The 12,874-nt window shown below is 49.4% G+C and overlaps 1 protein-coding gene across 2 annotated transcripts in view; it reads left to right on the top strand.

Annotated features, from left to right (window-relative positions):
- LOC142493078 (sulfotransferase 6B1-like) overlaps nucleotides 1–12,874 on the top strand; it is a 76,483-nt gene that overhangs the window by 49,749 nt on the left and 13,860 nt on the right. For both annotated transcript variants that reach the window (XM_075596549.1, XM_075596548.1), the window contains exon 5: nucleotides 9,272–9,366. In XM_075596549.1, coding sequence (XP_075452664.1) covers nucleotides 9,272–9,366 — 95 coding nt within the window. The remainder of the gene's footprint in view (nucleotides 1–9,271; nucleotides 9,367–12,874) is intronic.

The following is a 12,874-nucleotide window of genomic DNA, read 5'->3' as shown; positions in this document are numbered from 1 at the left end:
GTAATCATGGGGTTTGCCCTCACCTCATGTGCTGTGTATTATTAGTGAAGGAAGTGACATCAGGCTCTGTGTCCACTTACAGTGACACAGGGGTGTGCCTACTGAATCTATATAATATGCAGAACTTCCTCAATTTAGGGTGTGTGTGCCTCACCACCTGAGTGAAGTGATTCTATCCAGCAACTTGTCAGGGCTCTGGCAGAGTTTGTGGAACTCCCTCTAGGGAGTGGTGTGGAAGACTATACCTCTTACTTCATTAGGGAGTAAGGGAAGAGCTAGACCTGCTTTCAGGGCCCTTGCCTGGGAGTGAATGGTCAAGGACTTCCTTTGGGTTAGCAACCTGAGATGAGTGGCTAGACGACCAGCCGCTATGATGGGCGGCTGTCCATGTGTGATGACAATAAAGGATGCCAAAGAAAGATATCGCTTCTGTCCCGTGTGTGGAGTCACTTGGGAAGAAGGTGCACATAGAGGTTCTCTTTCAGAGACTCCTCCCTACTACGCTGGGGGTCTGGAAGAGATGGAGGCGATGTAACATGAGTGAGTATCTCAGCATTACCTCATAAGCCAGTCCTGATGCTATTCCCCATACCATCAAGCGGGAGACTCGAGTCCCATAAGCCAGCAGGTGCAACCACACTATAGCCATGTGTAACCAAAGTAGTATTTCCCTAGGGGACCCTATCTGCGATTGGGGGTGGGGGGGCCAGGGGGGGACACGGGGGAGGGGACCCGTTACATATCATTTTATGGAATTGAGAGAAATGTGAAGCCTTCAATTTTTCACGGAAACCCTTTAGATCTATATCTCTAGCTGGGAATTTGTCCAGACATTAACACTTGGTGCTAAGAAGATTTATATCTGAATGACTTCATTTATCGTCGAAGATGGAGGTAGATATCTCTAAAGTTTGTTATACTTGGATTTGTACAGTGTCTCATTTGCTAATTCATCTAGCGGAGTGGTCCTGAAGACCTCACTTACAGATGTAGCCGGTCTTACTGTTCCCAGTGCTGCATTTTTTTTCCTGCGGCACTGGGAGCAGTAAGACCAATGGCATCCATGACAGTGCTGTGTCAGATCCATTCCTTTCAATTGGACCTCTGGCAGTGTTAATCCTCCCAGGCCACAATTGATGTATTCACGGGACCGAGTGCGCAATCGTGGCACCAGGAACACCAAGACCAGCCACATCTGTATATGGTGTCTTGATTGTAGGCACATAGAAATTGTTTGTTTGAGTATTGTTTTTGTCTTTTTTAAACTGAATGAATGTATTTCACCTAATGTTAAAAATTATAGGAAAAAAGCATTAGTTAACACACTCTATTCACCCTATTCAAAGGAGATGCACAATGTGGGACTTTTTGGAAAGTATTGTAAAAAAACTATCACATTAATAACGTAACCGTAATGCTAAAGTCATACTTGATGCACTCGATATGAAAAAGGCTTACATAAGATATATATATATATATATATATGTGTGTAACCCATCTCCCCCCCACCCCCCCAGTCGCAGATCGGACCCCTAGGGTGTAATGAGGGCTGGCTACATGTCTTATGGTGGTGCATACCTGTGAGGAACAGGAGGGCCTGAGTCTCCCATGATGGTATGGGGGACAACAGGGACAGGCTTCTGGGGTGCAGCGCCTCCATCTCTGGCGAGCCCTATAGAGGTAGGGTGAAATCCTCCCAGGGAAGCCCCCGCAATAGGGCGAGAGATTTCAGTCTCAGTCTCTTGGTAAAAAGTATCAAGTCCTTTATTGTACAACAGCTCACAGTAGCAGCAGCAGCAGATCATACACAATGGTCTCTCCCTCTTTCTCCTCCTCCTCCAGACTGTACCCCTTCAGGATGGGCTGTCTGGGGCTCTCACTCTCCCCGCCACCACCCCAAGGTGCAGACACCCAGGGTAGGGCTAGCACTCCCTCACCCTATCGGCTGGGTGAGGGGCATTGGTCCACCATTGTTATATCCGCTCTACTCAGTCTGGCCTGAGTTCCTCCTCCTGTAAGGCCTGTCTCTCCTGGAACTCATTCCCCCTGATCCCAGGGCAGAACTCTCTCCTCTCACTGCCAAGACAGAACTCACTCTCACACCAACTGCCACTGAAATCATCAGGCAACTAAATTTAGACAGCCCCCCACCCCTCATGATGTCAGCAGGCCCCTCCCCTGTGTCTCTTGCCTTCCACACAGAGTCAGGGGGCCTACCTCCACCAATCAAGGCAGGGCTTGAAGCGGGGGAAACCCATGATAACTACTGGCGGCCTGCCCTTAGCAGGACTTACACCAGTAGGAGAAAGATATATAGTCCAAATTCTTACCAGGGCTACACTCTCCATCAGGTGGAATCCAATGGTCCCCACTTGGACCTAACTTTAGTAGCACCATCCTGCAGGTGAACAACCTGGGAAACAAACACAGTTCATAGTTAGTGTTTACACATCGGACCAATCCACCCGGATGGCGTTACAACAAAAAGGCACACGGTTACTCCCAACATGAAGAACCAACTTAATAATAATGTCGCGGGTCAGGCTTCCTTACTTCCCGCCCATTATGATCCTTAACCTTCACATAGTATGGCTGTACAGACCCATACTCCGGCCGATACACTACGCTGTGCATGTATATGCTCCTCCCAATGCTCCAGGCCCAAATCACATCATACACTTTTTCCTCATTCTGGTAACCTGCCTTACCGAATCTAGTTCGTAAGTACTCCATTACCGCTTCCCTGAGCCAGGTATCTCTCTGCTCCTCTATCTCCTGCATTATAGGCTCAGGCACGTAAGGGAACTCGTAGCCATGAGATTGTCTATACCTGGCCACTATGGCTCTGTCTGCTCTGCTCAGTTTGGTAAGTTTACGGTTACCCGCCCTGCTTGGCAGTACCCAAAACTCGGGCTCCTCTGGGGCAACATCATCATATAGAATGGCAGCCCCCTTGGGAAGGATGCTCTTCTGCTCAATCTCCCAGTAACGATTCTCCAACTCATCTGCCACCTCCTGGGGAGAAAAGGCACCTACAGCCCACCAATGGTCAACTGTATTATTTCTGATTAGCAGGAACCGCGTACGGTCCATACCATTGTGGTATCCTGTAAATAGGGGTGCCCACCACTTGTCATGGTGCTCGGACCCTGACACTGCACTGGAGGTACCTGCCTCTGTGAAGACACACCTGACATGGCCGCCTCAGTAGAGCGCGAGCCTTTGCGTCTACCTCTTGTATCATCTGTATAGATTGTGGGGTTTATCTTATGGACCACCTTACTCACAGGCCCTGCCTCCGCAGTCGTATGGGACCCGTGGGCCCTCCCTCTAGGCACAGGAGAAAATGGTACAGGGTTAGATACACGAATTACATTGTCATATGGTATTTCCCCATCAGACCCCTCATTACTCAATACCCAATCCCTCCAATCTTTAGAGTACTTGGGATTCTTATCCAATTTATCTCCACTAGGTCCCGGTGTCATAACTCGTGACGGGGTTGGGATAGTGGCCGGGGCAATGGCACAAGGGGTTGGGACTGGGGCATCGGCAATGTCCGTGAAAGTGTCTATCAATCGGGCAATGCCGCGACCAGTGGGCATCTTTCTGATTGCCCTCTCCGGCGTGCTTCGTGCTCTTCATATAACGCATGGTGCCTTCAATGTGGCCAGCGCAGCTGCCATGGCTGCTCCTATTGCTGCAAATAACGCTGCCGGGCCTCCGTGCCAACCGGACCCGGAAGTGACGTCATCACTGGTGCCCACGGAATCTCCATCCGCTCTGTGGTCTCGCACCGGAAGTGCGTTGAGGACCGGTAGGGGCGGAGGTGGAGATTCCGGTCCGCGGACGGGTAGGTAGGCCGCAAGCCTTTCTCTCTCGCCCTCTGCAGGTTCCTTCTTCTCCTGGGAGGAGTAAAGGGGTGGGGGTGTCTCCTTACCGCTCCGCTGCCAGCTGATGATCTCTGGTTCCTCCGGAGCCGTCTCGGATCCCGTCTCCGCTGCACTGGGAGTCACCACGACCATGGAACTTCTACGGGCCTCAGGCCGCACCAGCGCTCGCCATCGGTGGGTTTGTGGACTCGTCTGCTCCCTCTCTCCGGTAAGTGGACCGCCATCTTTGTTACAGCTGGGGTGGTTCGCCGGTAGGCGCATCACCACCGTTGATACGCCATCTTCTTCCTCCGAAGACGACTAGATCGGTTCCTCCGCTAGGGAGTCACCTCGCTCTCTCGCCGCACCGCCAGTGGGTAGTGGTACAAAACGGGCCCGCTACGGTACCTCCACTGCGGTCGCGCTCTTCTCCGCTGGAACAGCTCTCGGCTCTGTAGTTGGCTGGGCCTTGGTTCCCACCTCAGCGGTGATGCAGGGAACTAGGGCAGCCTTCTCCGCTGTCTCCGCCACCTCCGTTAGGGTTCACGGAGAGGCACCCCGAGGGGTCTTGATCATTGCGATGGCTCGGTAGGCCACAGGTAGAATGTGCCACATTGAGGGCATCGTGCTTTCGTGCTTGGGGCCGGTCCGGGTGTCCTGCAGTGTATGCACAGGCACCGGAGATACTCTCGGCCATCAATCTCCACCACCAGGAAGCTTCCTGGAAACTGGAAGGTTGTCATGCTCAGCTCAGACATAATTTGCTCGTCTCCTACTTTTGGCCACTCATAGTGCGGGCCCTGGGCCAAGGTCCCTGGACAAGTTAACAGGCTAACCCCCCCAGTTGCCTCACACTATCTGCCTCAAGGGACTAGGACAGCTATAGCCCCACACCCATCTTACAACACCCTCTTTGGGCACCAAGGGCATACTGTGCGAGAGTCCACGCTCCCCTGACTACCCCTGATGTGCATCTGTGTCCTACTTTCTACAGCACTTGCATGGAAGGTGCACCTTACACTTCCAGCTCTGCTTCGCTGAAAGCCTGTCCTGTTTCTGGATCTCAGCAGCTCACCTCCAAATGTAACCCATCTTCCCCCCCCCCCCCTGGTCACAGATCAGAGCCCTAGGGTGTAATGAGGGCTGGCTACATGTCTTATGGTGGTGCATACCTGTGAGGAAAAGGAGGGCCTGAGTCTCCCGCGATGGTATGGGGGACAACAGGGACAGGCTTCTGGGGTGCAGCGCCTCCATCTCTGGCGAGCCCTATAGGGGTAGGGTGAAATCCTCCCAGAGAAGCCCCCAAATAGGGTGAGAGATTTCAGTCTCAGTCTCGTGGTAAAAAGTATCAAGTCCTTTATTGTACAACAGCTCACAGTAGCAGCAGCAGATCATACTCAATGGTCTCTCCCTCCTTCTCCTCCTCCAGACTGTACCCCTTCAGGATGGGCTGTCTGGGGCTCCCACTCTCCCCGCCACCACCCCAAGGTGCAGACACCCAGGGTGGGGCTAGCTCTCCCTCACCCTATCGGCTGGGTGAGGGGCACTGGTCCATCATTGTTATATCCGCTCTACTCAGTCTGGCCTGAGTTCCTCCTCCTGTAAGGCCTGTCTCTCCTGGAACTCATTCCACCTGATCCCAGGGCAGAACTTTCTCCTCTCACTCCCAAGACAGAACTCACTCTCACACCAACTGCCACTGACAGGATCAGGCAACTAAATTTAGACAGCCCCCCACCCCTCATGATGTCAGCAGGCTCCTCCCCTGTGTCTCTTGCCTTCCACACAGAGTCAGAGGGCTTACCTCCGCCAATCAAGGCAGGGCTTGAAGCGGGGGAAACCCATGACAACTACTGGCGGCCTGCCCTTAGCAGGACTTACACCAGTAGAAGAAAGATATGTAGCCCACATTCTTACCAGGGCTACATATGTAAACACAGAAGAAAAAGAAACCTCATGAAAAGCACTCAGACATATAATGCAAAATAATGATACATTTATTAAATCAATATATAAAAGAAAAAACAGAAAAACTGACTGAAACCCTAACTACTGGACTCAAAAAAATATATATATGGACAAATAAAAAGGGGCTAACACATGAAACACAGAAATTGGGAGAAAAATAAATAAACAAAACATCAATCTATAAAACCACCATGGGGACAAAAGTACCCATAGTGATTGTCAACCGGCCGGTCATACAAAGAAAAAATGATTTTAATTGAAATCAGGGCAAATGCCCTAAACTCCAAACTGTGTACAGAAAATGCGTGTTGAAAGCCCACCAGGAAAAATGTCAGGAAGCACAGATAAAGAAAATCATGACACAAAAATCACACTGAAATGTCTAAACACATATATAGAACATTGTGATGAACCCCTCTATAACATAGAGCTACAAGTGTAGCTCACATGAACAGGGGAAAAGGGAGCAGAAAAGATAATTCAGTAACCCAAACATAAACCCACAGTACTATAATGTACAGGAGACTGGTCATGCATCTGACAGAAAATTAAGTGCCAGTACAGTACCTGATATAAGCTACAATAGCATATATATGAACCAGAGTAAGGGATATACTCAGCTCCTAACAGTGCTTGGGTGGTCAGAGTTCAGTGTAGAATAATGTCCTGGACGGGGTCACCTCAGCCAGGGTGAATCACCACACATCAGCAAAGTCCAAATCCACAAAACATAAAGTCCAAACGAGGCCAGCAGTCAGGGCCAGTTCAGGTAGATACCACGCTATCCTGTACATTATTGTACTGTGGGTTTATGTTTGGGTTACTGAATTATCTTTTCTGCTCCCTTTCCCCCTGTTCATGTGAGCTACACTTGTAACGCTATGTTATAGAGGGGTTCATTACAGTGTTCTATATATGTATTTAGACATTTTCAGTGTGATTTTTGTGTCATGATTTTGTTTATCTGTGCTTCCTGACATTTTTCCTGCTTAAACACCCATTGCCACCATTCCTCCAGTTATGGCAATGAGATAAGGATGGGAAGTTCTTCACGTGTTGCTTGACGATCAGAACAATTCCAATACAATCGAAAAAATGCCATAGTTATTCTCAATCATAAGAAAGGAGGCAAAAAGAAGACTTTAAGAACTACAGTCTAATCATGTACTTTCAATCAATTACATGATGTTTATGAGATACACATTAATTTGCTGGAACTGACCGTGCACTTTGCTGACCCAGGAGAAGAAGCAGGGGTTTGCAGTGGATATGACACAATGGGCCACATGCAGGTTGTATACGGAAGAATTTCATGAAGTAATAAATATCATCTACCACTTAGTTTAGGATGTATCACAACTTTTCACAACACTTGAATAATTCTTCAAAACATTGAACTGAGAAGGTAAAGATTTGCTGACTACATTGTTATTTTTGCCAGAAATCCAAAAGACCTCCAGCAATAAATTAAAGAATGTGCCAAAGCAAGTAACACAGCCATACCTCTATATCAGGCCTGCCCAACTCGTAAAGTGAGAAGGGCCGAACTGCTCCAAGGAAAAAAAATTTGGGGCCGCACGGGTTAAATCATCATCATCATCATCATCTCTCCTCATCATCATCATCCTCATATCTCCCCCAGAACCCCTCACTATATCATCTTTACGATACTCCCCATTCTATCTCTCATACCCCCATCTCTCCCCCTCACCCACACAATACCCCCTCCACATCAAACACACAATAGCCCCTCCACATCAAACACACAATACCCCCTCCACATCAAACATACAATACCCCCCTCCACATCCCCCCAGCCCATTCCATGTCAGCATCCCCCCCCCACAAGTCAGCATCCCCCCCATGTCTCTCTTCCCTCAATATGACACTCTCTCCTCCCCTCCCCTTAATGACACTCTCTTCCCCTCCCCTCAATATGACTCTCCCCCTCCCCTCAATATGACTCTCCCCCTTCCCCTCAATGTGACACTCTCCCCCTCCCCTCAATGTGACACTCTCCCCCTCCCCTCAATGTGACACTCTCCCCCTCCCCTCAATGTGACACTCTTTCCCCCTCCCCTCAATATGACACTCTCTCCCCCCCCCTGCAACTCACATCACACCCTCCCCCCTGCAACTCACATCACTCTCACGCTCCCCCTGAAACTCACATCAGTATCTCCCCCCCTGCAACTCACATCACACCCCTCCCCCTGCAACTCACATCACTCTCACCCTCCCCGTGCAACACACATCAGTATCTCCCCCCCTGCAACTCACATCACACCCTCCCCCTGCAACTCACATCAGTATCTCCCCCCCCCTGCACCTCACATCACTCTCTCTCTCCCCCCCTGCACCTCACATCACTCTCTCTCCCCCCCCTGCACCTCACATCACTCTCTCCCCCCCCTGCACCTCACATCACTCTCTCACCCCCCCCTGCACCTCACATCACTCTCTCCCCCCCCCTGCACCTCACATCACTCTCTCCCCCCCTGCACCTCACATCACTCTCTCCCCCCACATGTCAGCAGCCCAGCCCCCCCTCACTTGTCAGCAGCCCAGCCCCCCCTCACTTGTCAGCAGCCCACCCCCCCACCAGCCCGTTTTTCACACCCATCCCCCACCAGCCCGTTTTTCTCATATACACACACACACACACACACACACACACACACACACACACACACACACACACACACACACACACACACACACACACACACACACACACACACACACACACTTCCCCGGTACTAAGCCACGCCCCCTGCATGCTCTGACCTCCCCCGGCAGCAGCCTGCTATTGAAAAAATAAAACACACGGCTGCTGCTGCCCCCCGCGCACCCGCAAAACCTGGGGGCTGGGAGGGGGAGGGAGAGGGAGGGGGCTGGGAGGGAGAGGGAGGGGGGCTGGGAGGGAGAGGGAGGGAGGAGAGATGAATCGCCGCCATTTTTTTTAAACTTTTTTTTTTTTTAAATTTATTTAATTAACTGGCGCCCGGCCAGAGTCATCACGGGCCGGGCCGCACAGAGAGGCCAGACGGGCCGCATGCGGCCCGCGGGCCGTATGTTGTGCAGCCCTGCTCTATATTAATCTCATAAACAGTAACAATGGCTGAGCTCTATTGAAGTCCATGTTGGACCAAAACAATAGTTTGTGTCTTTTTTTTAATGTAATAAAGTAAACATTGTTTTATCTGCGCCCCAGCCTTTGTTACTGTTCTTGTACTTGACATTTTTTGGTGTTTTAACGATATTCACCAATGAAGATGTTTGCTGGGTATAATAATGTCACTATATCGACCTGGAGTGAATCTACTATAGCACTTGAAGCTTGCACACAACATAAAATCAGTCTATCAACACTTTTAGTAATAATGATAATTTTCTATTGAAAGTAATGTTTCCTTTTTTTATAATTTCAGTTTGTTTTGGATCATATTTTGATCAGGCTGTTGCATGGAACAAACATATTGATGATGAAGGTGTTATGATAATAACCTTTGAAGAGATGAAAAAGGTGAGTTTAATGTTCATTGGCAAGTGACATACTGTATTTAAGGTGTGCTACAGGTTTATATATTCAAATGTAAAATACTGTAGTACATAATTTATAACAAAGTAGAAGCAATTGCATTCTTTAAACTATTGTTGTCTTATAGACTGTTTCGTTTTGTCATTTTATATTGAATATTTAGATTAGGGGGTCACTAATTTCATACTGCAGTGACACTGCTAAATCGGCACTATTGACTGTTGAAATAGTACCATGGTCTAAGCAGGCAGCGGTGCGCAATCTGTGGGGCGCGACCCCCAGGGGGGGCGCGAGACTGCCGACGGGGGCGTGGGGTTACAGAGGCCCCGCGCGCTTCCCGAAGGCACTTAAATTAAGTGCCGGGGGAGCTGCAGGGCCTCTGTAAACCATACTTACCCGTGGCTCCGGCGGCTTTCCTCCCGGCGTCGCCATGGCAACGCGGCGTCAAAATGTCGCTGCGAGGTCATGTGACATCACGTTGCTATGGCAACGTGACGTCATTACGCCGGTGCGAGGGTAAGTTGGGGTTGGGGGGGGCGCGGGAGTGAGGGGACAGCCGGCAGGGGGGCGCAGGGAAAAAAGTTTGCGCCCCCCTGGTCTAAGGAACTGAACACGGTACTCTAGGTGAGGTCCTTACCATTAATCTGTAAAGAGGCATCTCTACCTCTATCTTTCTGCTGCTAATACATCTCACTATATAACCTATGACAGGGGTGTACAAACTTCTTGATCTGCGCCCACCTGCCCGGCAGCCACAGCGTTCGCGTCCCCACTCCTCCAAGGACTCAGCGTAAAATGATGTCGCGGGTCATGTGACGTCACGTCATGTGACCCCGCCGCGTCATTTGACGTGCATTGCCATGGCGACACGTCCCATGACCCATAGGCGTCATTTGACACCGCGTTGCCATGGTGACGCGTCACCGGAAGACCAGGTGGAGAGCAGGTAAGAGAGTTACGGAGGCCTCACGCCTCCCCCGGCATTTAATTTAAATGCCGTGGGGAAGAGTGCGGGGCCTCTGTAACCGCCGGTGCTCCCTCTAGAAATTCTTGTGCCCCACACCCCCCCTAGGCCGCACCCCCCAGCTTGCGCACCTTTGACCTATGGTAACATTCTGCAGGCTTTTCCCATTGTACCACTATGATACCTGTTAGCCTTCATATTTAAAACCTGAAAATCTGAAAGGTACAGCCAAACAAAGCTTTACTCTTGTTAGAATACCTTTCACACATGTATTCATAAAGATTCCAATACATGAGAAGATTGTTGTTCAGCACAGGTATGGTTTATTCTTACAGTGTTACTTAAAGATGAAAGTTCAATCAATCATGATAACGTGCTCTGATGGTGATGATAGAACCAAGAAACGCTTGTCTCTCACATGCTGCTCAGATGTTTCATGCAGAGAGTGGTCTTGGAGAGAGGTCTTGGAAAGAGGGAGAGTGATCAGAGTACAACTGTATTTATTGATCACTAAATCCGCCTACTTACTCCTCGTAGCTTCAGCCTAGTCCTTGAAATCCTATACCTAAGCCAACCTCCAACATCTGTTATGCAATAAACCTTCACTGGAATTCATCTTTTTTGGCTACATATGAATTCTAAACCTAAAAACCTATTCTCATTCAATTGTCTTCATATAAGTTCTCATTGATACATTTTAAAATAATAAATAGATTTCTAACAACTTTCATTGTGAATTTTGTTTTTTAACTAATAGAAATGCACAGTGTGCTCTACTAAAAATGCCCCATTAGATGTATGTCCAAATACACAAACATATTTGTAACACTTATACTTGTTTCAAATATAATAAGGTAAATTCTAGAGATACATACAATGCTGTCTTAAAAAGAGCAAATTATGTGTATTATTTAAGAGTGCTATTAATGTAATGTTAGCGCAGTTATTTAGCATGACATTTCTTTGAAAAAGGGAAGTATACTTTAGCTACAGTAAGTTGAAATAAATGTACAAAAAAAAAAATCTATGTGTGTATGTGGGAAATAAACAGACAAATAAATGTAGACTCCAGTTTAATTAATACATTGTAAAAATAATAAGATAAATATACATAAATAATCAGTGTTCGACAGATCACCCAAAAATCTACTCACCCAACCAAAAAATCTACTCGCCACCTAGTCCTGCCCCCAACTCCGCCCCTAGTCCCGCCCCCAAACCACCCTGGTCCCGCCCCCCAACCCTTGTCCCACCTCCAACCCCAGTCCCGCCTCCAACCCCGCTTTAAAATAAAATATATAAATAAAATACATTTAATAAATTCCTAGTCAGAACAACATTCGTTTATTAGTCCTTGTTACGTGTGTGTGTGTAAATGTCGGATCTAGAAATAAAAGCCAGGTGTGAATGACTAGTTTCCTGAACCCCATAACCAGTGTCTGGACGTCCCCGCTTCACAATATCTAAAGCAGCAATCCCGCCTTGGATCTTACCTGATCTGCAGTCCTCAATGTCCAGGTACCCTCATTCCCGCAATGTTATACATTGGAGGGGATGTGTTCCCTACCTGTCTTCCGATGTCTTCCGTGTGAAGCTTTAGTCATATCTGGAAGAAAGCAGTATAGGTTATTTCGGTGTAGTATAGGGCAGTTACGATATATAGGTTTAAATAAGATATCCAGATCCAGAGTGTGGGGGCGAGAGAGAGAGGAGTGGGGGAGAGAGAGAGTGGGGGGAGGAGGGAGAGTGTGGGGGAGAGGGAGAGTGTGGGGGAGGGGGAGTGGGTGGGGGAGAGGGGAGAGTGTGGGGGAGAGGGAGAGAGAGTGTGGGGGAGAGGGATAGTGTGGGTGAGAGAGAGTGTGGGGGAGAGGGAGAGAGTGGGGGGAAGAGGGAGAGAGTGGGGGGAGAGGGAGAGAGTGGGGGAGAGAAGAGAGTAGGGGAGAGGGAGAGAGTGGGGGGAGAGGGAGAGAGAGGGAGAGAGTGGGGGAGAGAGGGAGAGAGTGGGGAGAGGGAGAGAGTGGGGGAGGAGGGAGAGAGGTGGGGGGAGAGGGAGAGAGTGGTGGGGAAGAGGGGGAGAGTGGGGGAGAGGGAGGGAGAGGTGGGGAGAGGGAGAGAGAGGGAGGAGAGTGGGGGAGAGGGAGAGAGTGGGGGGAGAGGGACACAGTGGGGGAGAGGGAGAGAGTGGGGGAGAGAAGGAGACTGACTGACTGGGTAGGTGACTGACTGACTGACTGGGTAGGTGACTGACTGACTGACTGGTAGGTGACTGACTGACTGACTGGGTAGGTGACTGACTGACTGACTGACTGGGTAGGTGACTGACTGACTGACTTGGTAGGTGACTGACTGACTGACTGACTGGCTGACTGGGTAGGTGACTGACTGACTGACTTGGTAGGTGACTGACTGGCTGACTGGGTAGGTGACTGACTGACTGACTGGGTAGGTGACTGACTGACTGGGTAGGTGACTGACTGACTGGGTAGGTGACTGACTGACTGACTGGGTAGGTGACTGACTGACTGGGTA

Source organism: Ascaphus truei, chromosome 4 (genome assembly GCF_040206685.1).
Source record: "Ascaphus truei isolate aAscTru1 chromosome 4, aAscTru1.hap1, whole genome shotgun sequence".
Taxonomy (NCBI): domain Eukaryota; kingdom Metazoa; phylum Chordata; class Amphibia; order Anura; family Ascaphidae; genus Ascaphus; species Ascaphus truei.
Note: the sequence above shows the minus strand (reverse complement) of the source record. Positions and strands in the feature narration are given on the sequence as shown.